The sequence below is a fragment of the Nanorana parkeri genome, unplaced genomic scaffold (genome assembly GCF_000935625.1).
Source record: "Nanorana parkeri isolate BGI_ZX_2015 unplaced genomic scaffold, ASM93562v1 scaffold969, whole genome shotgun sequence".
Taxonomy (NCBI): domain Eukaryota; kingdom Metazoa; phylum Chordata; class Amphibia; order Anura; family Dicroglossidae; genus Nanorana; species Nanorana parkeri.
Window position 1 is genome coordinate 522882 of NW_017307237.1, and position 16731 is coordinate 539612.

The 16731-nt window shown below is 38.7% G+C and overlaps 1 protein-coding gene and 1 pseudogene across 6 annotated transcripts in view; both read left to right on the forward strand.

Annotated features, from left to right (window-relative positions):
• Positions 1-16731, forward strand: part of LOC108795461 (protocadherin gamma-A4-like) — a 290173-nt gene that overhangs the window by 156050 nt on the left and 117392 nt on the right. Inside the window, exon 1 of one of the 6 annotated variants that reach the window (XM_018566711.1) lies at positions 7305-9713. The exons of the other annotated variants lie outside the window; for them this stretch is intronic. Coding sequence (XP_018422213.1) covers positions 7305-9713 — 2409 coding nt within the window. Of the gene's footprint in view, positions 1-7304; positions 9714-16731 lie in introns of those variants that run through there. 6 annotated transcript variants of the gene reach the window in all.
• On the forward strand, positions 13941-16287 carry LOC108795451 (annotated as a pseudogene).

Here is a 16731-nt window from a genome sequence, read left to right on the forward strand (position 1 = left end):
CCCCCCCCCCCCCCCCCCGCTGACCTGTTAGCTGCATCTGCTTTTAAAACCTTCTGTCCACACCCTGTTTAGGTGAGTTAACCCATTTTGTAACTGACTGCCTGTTTCAACCTATTGCTAACATAGCAGCCAGCAATTACCTCACCCTGTGACCAGTACAATCTGTCACAAGTGGCTAAATAGGACGCTGCAAGGGAAAGGAGCCACTCTGAAACAGGATCTCAGGGCCAGTGCTCAGGACACTAGCTAAATCTGCAGAAAGCTAAAACTTTTAAACATCAGGCTGCATCCATTGTAAGAGATGTAATCAGCATTTGAAATAGCTTAAAAACATTTTGAGTTTAATATCACTTTCATGCTCAGTGTTTGAGTGCAGTTTATGAAAATAAATGTGTTATCCGTAATGGTTAGGATTGCCAGAGACTGTGTTGTATGATCCCTAAGGGTATTGCAGCGCTTTTTTTTTTTTTTACCGTCTCAATATCATTGTTATGCACCACAGCGCCTTACAATGTTTCACAGCATTCTCCATTTTTTTAGTGCACACCAACAGAGCACATTGGTGTGAACTGAAGAAATAGGACATAAGGCAAATTACTTTGAAGACTGCCTAATGATTCTGAAGTGAATAGACACTTAATATTTTCAACTGTGCAGATTATTTGGCAGAGGTGGCATTACTGTCCCATGACATTGAAAGATCTACATAACACAGATAAGGGTTTGAAATCAGTTTTAGCTTCATAGTTTTATCCATAACTATGGAAAGTGTGATTTATATTGCGGTTTTTTTTATTTTTACTGCTACCTGTAGCTCCGTTACATAGATTACCTCACTTCATATACTGGTGACAACATTTTACCAGACAGGAAGTGAGGGGAACTGTACAACAACAACATGGACAGAAATATATATTCTTTAGTAGAGTAAGGGAAGGCTGGAACCCCTGAAAGATTTCCCCAACAGTGTCCCAAATTTTCCTCTGGCAAAATAGTTTTCAGCAGGACAGGACGTGAGGGTAAATCTTTCTAATGGCTCCATGGATAGGATTAAAAATCTGACAGGAGTTGAAATCCCTCCCCACTTTAAAAAAAGTTTCATCTTGGCATACACTTTAACCTCTTCATGACTGGAAACGTACACTGTATGTCTCCATCGTGAAGTGCCCAAATGATTGCTCATGTACACTGTACGTGAGCAGTTATTCAGGGTTTTGAAATGTCCATAACCGCTGAGTATTGAGGCATCCATTAATTAAATAGTTAAGCTTTTGTAAAAGCTTCTTTCTCTCATGAATGAAAGAAAAAAGCTGTTACAAATACCAGCGATCTGGTATTTGACAGGTGAAATAGCAGATAAGCAGAACATGATTCACTGCTCTGCTATTTCACTTTTGACAGCTCTATAGACATATACATTCTTCAGCCAGAAATATGAAACAATGTATTTATTTTGCTGAAATGAATCAGACTTCTGATCGTTTGAGGACAATAGGAAGCCTTTTGTGAGATCTAATCCTGTCATGCTGTCAGGATCAGTCACTAAGGTTATTATTGGCTGTTCCTAAGTTTGGAGCAGCCTAAAAATAACCAAAAATTAAAACAAATTAATTAAATTACATAGTTACATAGTATTTGAGGTTGAATAAAGACAAAAGTCCATCAAGTACAACCTATTGCGTGTATGCATTTATAATTGAGCTGGTGTGTGCGTGTGTGATTTTGCTCTTAGCAGTACCTGTACCCCTGAATGTTATGGTCTCCAAGGAAAACGTCCAAGTGTCCAAGTGTTTCTTGAATGATTCCACACTCTTTGCTGAAATCACTGCCTGTGGCAGTGAGTTCCAGACCTTAACCGCTCTAACTGAGAAGAACCCCTTGCGCCCCGTGTGCTGACATTTTTTCCCCACCAATTTTAGGTGGTGGCCTCTAGTCTTTGTTATGGGGTTAAACGTAAAGAGTTTGCTAATAATGTTGCCTTTACCATTGAACATTTTATACAAGAAAATCATGCCCCCCTTAATCTCCTTACTTCCAAAGAAAACATATTTAATTTTAACAGCCTTGTTTCATAGCTCTGGTCCTCCAACCCCTTGATGAGTTTGGTTGCCCTCCGCTGGACTTTTTCCAGCTCAAGGACATCTTTTCTGAGGACTGGTGACCAAAACTGGACCGCATACTCTAGATGAGGCCGAACTAGTGCTTTGTAAAGTGGCAAAATCATAGACTTTTCCCTGCAATACATTCCTTTCTTAATACAAGACAGGACTCTACTTGCTTTGTTTACAGCCGCCTGGCACTGCAAACTATTCTTCAATCTGTGGTCTACAATGACCCCCAAATCTTTCTCCATTACTGACTTACCTAGTAACATACCCATAAGTGTATAGCCCATTTGCCTATTTTTAACTCCAAAGTGCATTACTTTGCATTTATCTACATTAAACCTCATCTGCCATACATTTGCCCGCTCCCCAATTTTATCCAGGTCCTCCTGTAATGTTACAATGTTTAAATCTGTATCCCTCCCAATTTTGGTATCATCAGCAAACACTGAAACATGGCTATTCAATCCCTCCCCGATATCATTAATGAACAGGTTGAACAGCATAGGGCCTAGCACAGAACCCTGAGGCACACCACTCATGACCCCAGCCCAGTCTGAAAATGTGCCTTTCCGATACTCTTTGTACGCGTTGCCGTAGCCAGTTTTCTATCCACGTGCACAGTCTTTCATCTATGCCCATAGACCTCAGCTTGTATAACAAGCGTTTATGTGGCACCGTATCAAATGCTTTGGAAAAATCCAGATACACTACGTCCACCGGCCTCCCTCCATCAGATCTCTACTTACCCCTTCGTAAAAGGTTAGCAGGTTGGTCTGGCAAGAACGATCCTTCCTAAATTAGCAAGAAGTCATGGTGACTGTTTGATATAATAGACAAAAAAATATGTAACGTGTAAAAAAATAAAAAAAGTGTAAAAAAATGAACAAATTAAAATATATACAAATATATGTTTATACTATAATTATTATAAAAAATTAACCTATTACAATGAAACTCTGCAGCTGAGCTGCAGATTTGTTTTTCACCCTAAGGTGTTAATTTAACTCCCTCATGACGGCATATGTCACTGTCCCTAAGTGTGACAGTTAGTGACACTTAGGGGGTTATTCCCAAAGCTGCCGTAGGCAGCCGAGTGAATAACCGACCCGAAGTGAAGTGAGCCGAACGCTGTTCGGCAATTCACTTCAGGCTTGTACAGCTGATTTTAGCCATACATCGGCTGAAATCAGCCGTACATCGGCTTGCTTCGGCTGGCTACGGGTCGGCCAACCCAACATGTTCGGCTAACCCAAAGTGCAGAAGGAGTTTCACTCAGCCGATCCAACATCTGGATTGGCTGAGCCGAACCTCCAGCAGGCTACTTGCTGCTGTTCAGTCTATTCTCATAGCGGACGAACAGCAGTGAGTAAATGTACGAATGCCGCTGAGCGCTCGGCGGAGCCGGCGGTGATATCAAAGACGGCTCTGCTGAGTTCTCATGGTAATGACAGGTCAGCGTCCCCTGTTTACCAAGTAACCAGGGGACGCTGCACTGTGATTAACATGAGAGCTCAGCAGAGCCGGCTTTGATATCACCGCCGGCTCTGCTGAGCTCTCATGGTAATGACAGATCAGCGTCCCCTGGTTACGGCTGGCTCCGCCCAGCTCTCAGTAGTAGGCTTTCAGCCGGCCAATAGCTAATGGCTGGCTGTTCGGCCCGCTTCGGATTTCACCTTGGCTCATTCGAGTCGAAGCAAATGCCTTCGGCTCGGCTGAGCCGCTCGGCTAACTTCGGGAGCTGTACGGGCTATAGTGAATAGCCCATACAGCAGCCCTTCGGGTTCTACTGAACCGGAGTCCTCCCGTAACTGAAGCTAGCCGAAGGACCAGCCGAAGCTACTGCTGAATCCTTCGGCAGCTTTGTGAATAGACCCCTTAATGACAGTGACATTGTAAGCCACCTAACCAAATCATTATTAGTTTTTAGAGAGAAAAAAATGTTAGCTTTTAGTTTTAGGCTGAAAAGTACAGAAACATTTCTGAAATCTTAGAGATATAATGTGTTTTCAAATAAATGAATTTATTTTAATGCATTTTTTTGTTCTGCTATTTTTTTTAAAAAAATATCAAAACTGGGGGAAAAGTGTTTTCTTTACATTTTTTCCTTTTTTTTATATGTTATTCATACTAAGTGAGGCATTAGGCACACATATGTGATATAAAATATATAGCCCTATGTGTTCTATATAAACAATATACTGTATATAATGTGTGGTAGTACTCAGTAAGAAAGTATATTACTGCCATGGAAGAATCACAAAGCAAAAATGTAGAAAAGTGCTTCAGTTATTTATGAACAGAAACTGAAAAAAGCACGGTCATGAAGGGGTTAATAGCCACATTTATAAATGTTTCCTCCTTATGCAAAATTATGATGTTTTATTTTTATTTTTTGGAAAGATCTACAGAAAGTTTGGTTATTATTGTAGATGATAAGTAAATCCAGTTAGTGGGCAAAACGGATAGCACTGTTTGTGGCATTCTTAGGAATAATACATGTTCATTTTCTTTAAATAAAAAAATAGAGAAACTCTATCAAGTGGCATTCCACCAAAGCATTTCTGTTTTACTTTTGGGACGGCTTTGATATCACCGCCGGCTCTGCTGAGCTCTCATGGTAATGACAGATCAGCGTCCCCTGGTTACGGCTGGCTCCGCCCAGCTCTCAGTAGTAGGCTTTCAGCCGGCCAATAGCTAATGGCTGGCTGTTCGGCCCGCTTCGGATTTCACCTTGGCTCATTCGAGTCGAAGCAAATGCCTTCGGCTCGGCTGAGCCGCTCGGCTAACTTCGGGAGCTGTACGGGCTATAGTGAATAGCCCATACAGCAGCCCTTCGGGTTCTACTGAACCGGAGTCCTCCCGTAACTGAAGCTAGCCGAAGGACCAGCCGAAGCTACTGCTGAATCCTTCGGCAGCTTTGTGAATAGACCCCTTAATGACAGTGAAAAGGTAAACCACCTAACCAAATCATTATTAGTTTTTAGAGAGAAAAAAATGTTAGCTTTTAGTTTTAGGCTGAAAAGTACAGAAACATTTCTGAAATCTTAGAGATATAATGTGTTTTCAAATAAATGAATTTATTTTAATGCATTTTTTTGTTCTGCTATTTTTTTTAAAAAAATATCAAAACTGGGGGAAAAGTGTTTTCTTTACATTTTTTCCTTTTTTTTATATGTTATTCATACTAAGTGAGGCATTAGGCACACATATGTGATATAAAATATATAGCCCTATGTGTTCTATATAAACAATATACTGTATATAATGTGTGGTAGTACTCAGTAAGAAAGTATATTACTGCCATGGAAGAATCACAAAGCAAAAATGTAGAAAAGTGCTTCAGTTATTTATGAACAGAAACTGAAAAAAGCACGGTCATGAAGGGGTTAATAGCCACATTTATAAATGTTTCCTCCTTATGCAAAATTATGATGTTTTATTTTTATTTTTTGGAAAGATCTACAGAAAGTTTGGTTATTATTGTAGATGATAAGTAAATCCAGTTAGTGGGCAAAACGGATAGCACTGTTTGTGGCATTCTTAGGAATAATACATGTTCATTTTCTTTAAATAAAAAAATAGAGAAACTCTATCAAGTGGCATTCCACCAAAGCATTTCTGTTTTACTTTTGGGCAGAGTGTTGAAAAAAAAACCTGTTGGTTTTGTGCTTGAAGCGAATAACAGGGAACATTTGGCAGCATCAACAAGCATTATGCTGTGGGGGACTAAATGCAAAAAATGGCATTGATCCTGCCAGTAGATCTGTTTTTTTCTTGACTTCCTGTAATAGGGTGACAAAGCTATCTATTCTACAGTGAAATTGCACAGCATCATTGTCACCCCTAGACAGGATAATCTTAGATAGATATATAGGGGTCTATTCACGAAGCTGCCGAGGGCAGCTGAGTGAATGACCAATCTGAAGTGAAGTGAGCCGATTCAGGTATTCACTTCAGGCTGGTACGGCTAATTTCAGCCGTACATCGGCTTGCTTCGTGTGGCTTCGGGTCGGCCGAACATGCTCAGTATGTTCGGCCGACTCGAAGTGCAGAAGGAGTTCGACTCAGCCGATCCAACATCTGGATCGGCTGAGCCGAACCTCCGGCAGGCTTCACACTGCTGTTCGGGCTATTCTGAAAGATCCCGAACAGCAGTGAGAGAATAGCCGAATGCCGCCGAGCGGCATTTGGCTCGGCTGTTCTGCTCGGTCCCTCAGAGGGACCGAGCAGAACAGAAAAAGAGTTTAAAAAGTTTTTAAAAAGTAAATAGAAAACGATTGTGCGGAGCTAGCAGTGACAGCTAGCTCCGCCCAATAGTTTCCTATTGTCCGGCGGCTCTGCTGCTGTAAAAAAAAAAAGAAAAAAACCTCTCCCGGGCGCTCTGGGAGCCTCCCGCTCCCGGCCACCCAGGAAAGAAACACTGATGTGTCTTTTTTTTTTTCTTTATTTTGACACGATAGATGTTAGAATAGAAAAAAAAAAAAAGAAATTTTCCCATTAAAAAGCATTATTCGTGAATAGACCCCATAGTCTTAAAACAACAAACAAATTAAAGCACAACTCTAAAACACTTTAAGCAGTTGCAGTTGTTTTTGCCATTTTTGTTGAACAGTTTGGCCTATCACAGAAAGTGGAAAAATATTGTATTTTTTATTTTAAAAAATCCAAAAAATATTGTTGATTTTGGCAGAATCAACAGGTAATAAAACATGTTAAAGGGGAAAGTAGCAATACAAAAACCGTTGTGGTAATACTTACAGACTACAGAATATATGTAATTTTCAATTTTGTGGTTTACCACTGACTGCTTGTGTGCCTTATTTTAAGTTTGTCATACTGACCCAAACATCTATTGTAGCCTCTTGAAAACCTAAATACATATTCACATAATAGTTAATAGAAGAAGAATGTAGAATATTTTTAATTTTTAATTTAATTAAAATCAAATGTCAAGTCTTGGAAAATAATTCTCAGGCACTGCAGTTCCCCAATTCAACCTCAAAGCGCCGCTATTGACCAATAACGGAAAAATGAAGCAGACAGGACACAATTACAAAAAAAATACAGAGCATTTCTGCATGTGATGTGACTGCTTCAGGTCTCTCAGAGAAGAAGCTCTGTGTTCTGACACTTCTTCTCAATTAATTCTCCAAATATTTTGCCTATCATTTTTCAAAAAGGAATATCTGGTTAAAGATGCAGCCTGGACAGACACTGCAAAGACTCAGATGGCAAGTAATGATTTCTTTATATTCCTGGCTGTGCCATTCAGTTACAGGTCAGATTCATTATTCCATTGTAGAAGAAATCAGAAAAGGTTCATTCATTGGGCATTTATCCAAAGATCTTGGAATGAATATCAAGGATCTTTCAGTAAGAAAACCCCGTATTGTTTCACGTTTGTCTGAAATTATTTTCAGCATAAATCTGGATAATGGTAATCTATATTCTGCAGGCAGGATAGACAGAGAGACACTGTGTGGGGCTGCATCTGAGTGTGTCCTGACCTTTGATGCTGTGGCTGAGAATCCTTTAAATGTTTTTAATGTTAAGATTGAAATTCAAGATATAAATGACAATCCACCAAGATTTCCATATGAAACAATTAGATTGGAAATAAGTGAATATGCTTTACCAGGAGCAAGGTTTGTTTTGCAGAAAGCTGAAGATTTGGATATAGGAATGAATACATTAAAAAGCTACAGTCTTAGTTCAAATGAGCACTTTGTCTTAGAAGAAAGAATCAGCTCTGATGGCAGTATATTTCCTGAACTAGTTCTAGAAAAGCCTCTAGACCGAGAGACACAAGATTACCATGAACTAATTCTATCAGCTGTTGATGGAGGGAAACTTGTTCTAACAGGGAGCACACTGATTAAGATTGCTATCACTGATTTTAATGATAATACACCTATATTTACCCAAGAAGAATATAAAGTAAGTATTAAAGAAAATATACAATTGAATTCTACAGTTCTGCAGGTCAGTGCGACTGATGGGGATGAAGGTGTGAATGCACAAATTACATATTCATTTAGTACAATTGCAAAGAATATTCTACAGATGTTTGAAATGAATCCTAGAACTGGGGAAATTACAACTAAAGGTTATGTGGATTATGAATTAACAAAACATTATGACATTTCTGTACAAGCCACTGATGGAGGTGGACTGGCCACACATTCTAAAGTATTAATAGAAGTATTGGATCAGAATGACAATGCTCCTGAGATCTCCATCACCTCCTTGACTACTCCTATTCTTGAAAACACAGCTTCTGGAACAGTGGTTGCCTTGATCGAAGTTCATGACCAAGATTCAGGAGAGAATGGAGAGGTCCAATGTCTTATCACAGGTGATGTGCCATTCCACATACAGTCATCTGCAAGCAATTTCTATAAAATCATTACAAAAAGTACTTTGGATCGAGAAAAAATATCATCCTACAACATTACTATTCAAGCGTCTGACAAAGGCTCACCTCCAATAACTGTTAAAAAAGTTTTCCAACTAGATGTGTCTGATGTCAATGATAATGCTCCTGAGTTTCAGAAGCTGACTTACACTGCATTTGTTCCAGAAAACAATTTGCCAGGAGCTTCAATATTCAGTGTTCAAGCAAGAGATATAGACAGTGGAAATAATGCCAAAGTAGTTTATTCCATAAGTGGTATCAGCAATGAGAAAGATCCAGCGTCCTCTTTTATATCCATTAACCCAGAAACTGGAGTTTTTTATGCACAACACACATTTGATTATGAGTCGCAAAAGGAATTTATTTTCCAGGTCAATGCCAAAGACAATGGGAACCCATCTCTGAACAGCAGCACAACTCTAAGAATTTGTGTAGTAGATCAGAATGATAATTCACCAACCATTTTGTATCCATCATCAGATGCTGATAGCCCTGCCTTTGAGTTAGTGCCATGGTCCTCTGAACAAGGTTCTTTAATATCCAAAGCGGTAGCTGTGGATGCTGACTCTGGACACAACAGCTGGCTCTCTTATTTTTTGCAAACGGCTGAACCATCTTTTTTTACCATTGACCAACACACAGGGGAGATCAGGACATCTCGTGTTTTTCAAGAGAAAGATATTTTAAAGCATAGCATTGTTATTATAGTAAAAGACAATGGCTCCCCACCTCTCTCTGCTTCTGCCACTCTAAACCTGTTGATTGCGGACAACTTTCAGCAAGTGATTCCTGAAATGACCGATCAGACAAGTAAATCAGAGTCTCAGTCCAACTTACAATTTTACCTGGTAATAGCCTTGGCATTGATTTCTTTTCTCTTCATGTTGACAGTCATACTTGCTATCATCTCCAAATATCGAGTGTCCAAGTCTTCCACTTCATTTGGATCTGTGCCTGCAAATCTCTATCCTACAATTGATCCCAGATTTCTTTCGCAGTTTAATAGTGGAACATTACAACTGCCTTACTCATATGATGTTTGTGTAGCTTTGGATTCAGCTGAAAGAGACTTTGCTTTCCTTAGACCTCAGCACAGTGTTCCAGTGGATCATCTCATTGATACTGATGATTCTGGGATTGGAATTGAAAACTCAAAGGATTCTTTACTTGCAGGCAATATCACTTCTCAGGTATGATTTTCGTAATATTAGAATATAGTTTAACAGAGAAACAGTTTTGGACAAATTAGTTTAAACAATATTAAACAGGCAATAACATGCATTAAAGGACTAAAACGACAGATACATCCTAATAATATATATACTGTATATATGGCTGACTCAATGAAAAAGGAAAAAAGAAAATTAACCCAAAATCGTAATACACACAGACCAAGCTAAATTATTTTTGTTGGGAAAAAAATTAAAGCTGAAACCTGAATGGTCACTACAGGCAACAACCACTGCTATTTTGTTCTTCAGTTTTCATTAATCAGCCAGTAACTAAATATCTTTCTTTCTATCTTTCTATCCATATCTGTCTCTGTATTAAATTATCTCATACCTTCAATATATCTTAAAGGAGAACTATGGGGTTAAGGCTTTTCCCCACAGTTCCCCTTAGGGTAACGGGAGGACACAAACTAGCGTCCTCCCATCACCCTAAGCTCAGTAGCTTGCGGTATACTGAGATGCCGCAGTTGAAGCGGATCCCAACAATTATGTCTGGATCTGCCCAGCTGCTGTGACAGGATCGAGAGGTGAGCGAACGCCGATATGTGCTCGCTCACCTCCCGATGTACTGAGCCGACCTGTGACAGTCTCATTGTCACAGGTCGGCTAGAACTATGAGGTGAGTGAAAAGCACTCACCTCATAGTTCTCCTTTAAGCCAACAGTTTGTTAGGTCTTGGTTTAAGTAGGAAATGGGTAAAGCCCTTGCAATTTTTGTTTTCTGCTGTCTGTATCCAGTTGGAAAGGTTTTCCCTCACTTCTTCTACTTTAGACACAATGGGAAGTTAGAGTAAGTTCTCTCCAGAGTGAGGGAAAATATTTTCTAAACTGTTGTCACCTGAACAGATATCCAGTTTGAAGATTTCACCACATGTTTCAATGACAACTGTAAAAACGTTTAAATGTCCTTTTACTTTCTGAAAAATTAATTCTTTATGAGTACTTTTTTTTTGTGCATACATTATTTGCCCAGAGTTTCTGTGATTTTTGTTAAGTGTTTTCATGTGTTTCCAATTCTACCATGAATATATCTTTTTTGCCTCATAAAAGCAGATGTAGGCATCTGTTATTTTTTTAAGATTACTATCTGCTAGCAACCAAGATGTAACATGCAGCATAATGTCATAGTCAATGCTACAAAAAATCATATGTGATGCTTATTAGCACAAAATGTTATATGTGAGACCTTACAATACAGTCTGCCAAAACTGTATTGAAACGGGAAACTCTCTAGACGTCATTCAGCAAGCTACTCGTTATATACAGCACATTCTGCAAATGTTAAAAAGTCTAACAATACTTACAATTTACTTTAATTTGTAATCTCCTCGAACCAGACGTCATACAGCTCTCTGTCAATGTATGGATAGTGTACTTCTGTAGCATGTTCTGTGTGACTTGTCTTTCTCTACTTCCTGTATCACCAATGCTATTCAGACTTTCAAGGCACACTTCAATTTAATTGGTGGCTGGGAAAAACTCCATTATACTGATATTTCTATATGTGTGAGGCAGCAAGTTGGCTTCAGTGGATGTGTTCAAGAATATGTCTCCAGCATTACAGGTAGTAGTTGTATAATTACCAGATTACTGACAAAAGGCACTGGTGTACTACAGCAATGTCTGGATGAAATATGGGAGTTAATACTTATATTATTAATGCTCAGTTTTTCAGTGGCATTTATGGTAATAAATATGCCCTGTCAGTGTTTTTGTATGACTGCTGTAGAAGTTGTGCCATTAAGCTCTACCTGGTGTATGAACAGATATGAATGGTCTGTGTATGCTGCACATCTCTGTACAATATATTAGCACTATATATTAAAGGAGAATTATGAGGCGGGTGATTTTCACTCAGCCTCATAATCTGAGCTGACCTGCGACAATGAAACTGTCACAGGTTGGCTCAGTAGATCGGGAAGTGAGCGAACACATACCGGTGCTCGCTCACTTATCGATCTATTTGTGCAGAGAGTTGTGACTGTCACTCACACCGCCCTGCAGGGATTCCCCCCTCCCCTGTCCGATTCTCCAGTGCTGACTGACTAGATAGGCAGAGCCAGATGCCACTCACGCAGCTGGTTGGATCAAGAAAGAATTGTCGGGATCTGTTCCGGCTGCAGCGTCTCAGTAGCTGTAGCTCACGGTATACTGAGCTTTGGGTGATGGGATGACGCTAGTTTGTGTCCTCCCTTTACCCTTAGGAGAACTATGGGGAAAAGCCCTAACCCCATAGTTCTCCTTTAAATACTAGAATTAATTCCTAAAAAGGTGTCATAATAAGGTAAAGGCATGTTTGAACTGCAAAACTAACCCTGGGACTGAAATACTGTGTAGCTAAAATGGGATGCCATTTTTTCTTGTGTTCTGGAGTTTGGTGGGTCTTAGCATACTTCTATGGCAGCCACTGTTAAGCACAGGATTATGTTTCTTCCATAATGGTTAGGATTGTCAGAGACTTGTGTTGCATGATCGCTCGGGGCATTCTTTTTTAAATGTATTTATTTTTATATTACAGGTATTTATATAGCACTGACTTTATAAAGCAGTATACTTTACATAGTGTACATTCACATCAGTTCCTGCCCTCAAGGAGCTTACAATATAAGGTACCTATCTCACATGCTTACATACAAGGGCCAATTTAGACAGGAGCCAATTAATCTTCCAGCATGCCTTTGGAGTATGGGAGGAAATCGGAGTACCTGGATATAACCCACGCAAGCACAGGGAGAACATGCAAACCCAATGTTATTTATTATGCACCACAACGACTTATAATGATTCCAAGCATCCTATGTTTTTTTAACAGCACACTAACAGAGTACATTGGTGCACATTGAAGAAATAGGCATAAGGCAAATTACTTTGTTCTGGTGTTGGGACGGCATAGGGCAACACAGCCAAGTGCTTCTAAAGTGAATGGGCTCACCAGTGTACACTTGTGCAGATTATTGGTTTGACTGGGCATTATTGTCCCATGACAGCAAAAGAGCTACAGAACACAGATTAGTGTTTGAAATCAGTTTTACATTTTTTTTTTTATCCAAACCTACTAAAACTTAGCTGTATATAGTTTGTCACTAAACTATTTAGCATGTACGAAATCTACCAATTTTTACCCATGCTAATTGTTGTGTGTTTTTAATATTAATGGTATATTATTTTATTTTATAAGTATTACTATGAATTATAACATTTTGAGGACATTGAATGCAAAGGACTACTTTTTCTGTTATGGACTATCCATCTAATAGCTATGAATAGAGGAGATTACTAAGGTAGTGCACACATTCCTTTAGTTGTAATTGGCTATTTCCAATCATACATCTATTTTACTCAAAGGAGAATGCAACCCCCACCCCCACTACCTTTCCAACTCTGTCTGTATAATTATGTGCATTTGCTGGGATTAGCTCAGGTCTACCTCTGAAATATAGCAAGGCAGGATGGCAAACTAAAGCTCTTCACCAGTCCTCAGCAATCATTGCCAACATTAAGGCCTATAATTGCTTCCCCACACAGTTTTTTGCATGATAGCCTTAAAAAGGGTAATGCCATTATTTCACAGTTGCTTACTTTACCAAGCAAATAAGCCCATGGATTCTTGGCACATAGCTCAGGTCTCAGTCAGGATAAATCAGCTATGTAAAATACACGTCATTTCATCTGATCATCTTCTAATACTATGCTGACTTAGAGCAAGAAATCATATCAATTAGCAATGTGCATCACTTAATTATCTGTACCACCCTTGAAAAAAATGCTTCATATAAAAATAAAAAACTTGCTATTGCAACCAACATTTACAAGTGGCATGAGAGGATATACATTTTAGATGCACAACTTCAAATGCAATTCTGCTTGAAGTTGAAATAAAAATGCAAAAACAAATCTCATTTACTAAATAATATACAAATAAAATTCTGAGGTATTGCAGTTCTCTGGATTCACCTCAGAGCGCCGCTGTTGACCAATAAGGAAACGTGAGGGATCCAGGGACATCTTTTTTAGGAAATACACAAATGTGAAAAGCAATGCACATCATTTCTGCATGGGATGTGAATGCTGCAGGTCTCACAAAGAAGAAAGCTTATGTTTTATTCTAAAATCTTTACTGGATTACACGTACACCAATGAGTTTCACTGATATATTACCAGCAGGAAAAGGGATATTACCTTGAGAATGCAACAAAGACCTGAAGGAATCATATGGCAAGTAACAATTGTATTTTACTGGATGTGTCATTCAGTCTCTGGTCAGATTCATTATTCCATTGTGGAAGAAATAAAAAAAGGTTCAGTTGGGAATTTAGCAAAGGATATTGGAATGAATATTAAGGACCTTTCGGCAAGAAAACTCCGTATTGTATCTGATGTATCTGAAAAATATTTCCATATGAATCCAAAAAATGGAGACATATATACTGCAGACAGGATAGACAGGGAGACACTATGTGGGGATGCATCTGAATGTGTTCTAACCTTTGATGCTGTGGCTGAGAATCCTGTAAATATTTTCAGTGTTAAGATTGAAATTAAAGATTTAAATGACAATCCATCAAGATTTTTACAAGACAGAACTGTATTGCAAATGAATGAGCATACTTTACCAGGGGCAAAATTTATTCTTAAAAGTGCAATAGATCTAGATATTTGTATAAATTCCCTGAAAGGTTACAGTCTCAGTGTAAATCAGCATTTTGTTTTGGAAGAGCAAACAAACACAGATGGTATTGCATTTCCAGAACTGGTTCTAGAAAAGCCTCTGGATCGGGAGACCCAAAACAGCTATGAACTTACTCTAACTGCTTTTGATGGTGGAATTCCAGCACAGACAGGCACTACTTTAATTCAGATATCTGTTGCTGATTTTAATGACAATACCCCTGTTTTTGCCCAGAATATATTCAGAGTGGAGATTAAAGAAAGTGTGCCAATAAATTCAACTATTTTACAGATCTCTGCAAGTGATGCAGATGAAGGAGCAAATGCACAGCTTACATATTCATTTATTGCAATGTTGAATAATATTTATCAGGCTTTTACTATCAATCCCAACAATGGAGAAATTAAAACAAAAGAATATTTAGATTATGAAGTCACCAAACATTATGAGTTTACAGTGGAAGCAAAGGATGGAGGAGGCCTAGTCTCTAATGCTAAAGTTTTAATAGAAATATTGGATGAGAATGATAATATTCCTGAGATATCCATTTCCTCTTTATCATCACCTGTTCCTGAGGACACTGCTCCTGGAACAGTGGTGTCACTAATTGCAGTTTGTGATAAAGACTCTGGACAAAATGGAGAAGTACAGTGTCAAGTTATAGGTGATGCACCTTTCCAATTGATATCCTCATCAAGCAACTTTTACAAAATTGTCACAAAAAGTTACCTGGACAGAGAAAAAAATTCAACCTACAACATCACTATTAAAGCTTCCGACAAAGGTTCTCCTCCTCTGTCTTCTGTAAAAATCATCCCGTTGGACTGTCAGATGTCAATGACAATGCACCTGCTTTTGAGAAATTGACATATGCTGTATTTGTACCAGAAAACAATTTGCCAGGACTTTCAATATTCAGTATTCAAGCAAAAGATATTGACAGTTTAGAAAATGCTAAACTGACTTACTCTGTAGTTAGTAACAGTGATGGGAAGGATCCTACCTCCTTGCATGTACCCATTAATCCAGTGACTGGAGTTATTTATGCACAAAAGTCATTTGATTATGAAGAACACAGAGAATTTAATGTACAAGTTGTTGCAAAAGACAGTGGCTCTCCACCTCTGAACGCAAGCACATCTCTAAGAATTCATGTGGTAGACCAGAATGATAATCCGCCAGTAATTTTGTACCCAGCCACAAACATAGATGGCCCTATATTTGAGATGGTTCCTTGGAGCTCGGAACAAGGTTCTTTAGTATCTAAAGTGGTTGCAGTTGATGCTGATTCTGGACACAATGCCTGGTTGACATACTCTTTGCAGTCATCAGAACCAGCAATTTTCACCATTGATCAGCATACTGGGGAAATTAGAACGTCACATGATTTCGAGAGAGAGATGGTTTAAAGTATAACGTTGTTGTTATAGTAAAAGACAAAGGTTTTCCACCTCTCTCTACATCTGTCACTCTAAACCTTGTCGTTGCTGATAGTTTTCAGCAGGTAATTCCTGAAATGAACGATCAGTCAAACAAAATGAACTCGGAGTCCAACTTGCAAATCTATTTGGTAATTGCCTTGGCACTGATTTCCTTTTTATTCATGTCCACTGTGATATTTGTCATCATATCCAAATACAGAGAGTCCAAATATGCCTCCCCATTTGGATCTGTGAGTACAAACCTGTATCCTACAGTTGATCCTAGATTTATATTTCAGTTTAAAAATGCAACTATGCAGCTGCCTTACTCCTATGATGTTTGTGTAACTCTGGATTCAAGGAAAAATTACTTTGCTCTCTTTACACCTCAACCAAATGTTCCTGTGGATCACCTCATTGATGCTGATGATTCAGGGATATGAAATGAAAGTTCAAAGGATTCATTGCTTGCAGAAAATATCTCTTCTCAGGTATGTTTTTATGATATCAGGAAAAAATCTATTTAACAGTTATTCACAAAACGGAGCAAGTGTGTAAATGTAAATATTAAAGGTAAAATATAAAAAAAATCATAAGCCAAAAGCTATTAAACCAATTCTCCTATGAGTAAACTTTTAGTAAATGTGATTTTTATTTTTTGAAAGGCTACACATGCGTGGTGTTGATTATACAAGTAACTATTATAAGGTGCACCAATGATCTTCCTTGGTAAAGCATGCTGGGCTTTCCAAAAAGAGTCCATTACCACATTTGAACCTTTTATCTTAAGTCTTAAGTTAAGACATTACCATATATGCTGGCAGAAGTGTGCGTGTGTGTGTGTGGGAGGATGGGGGGGGGGGGGGGCCGGGAGGGTCCTTTTCCCT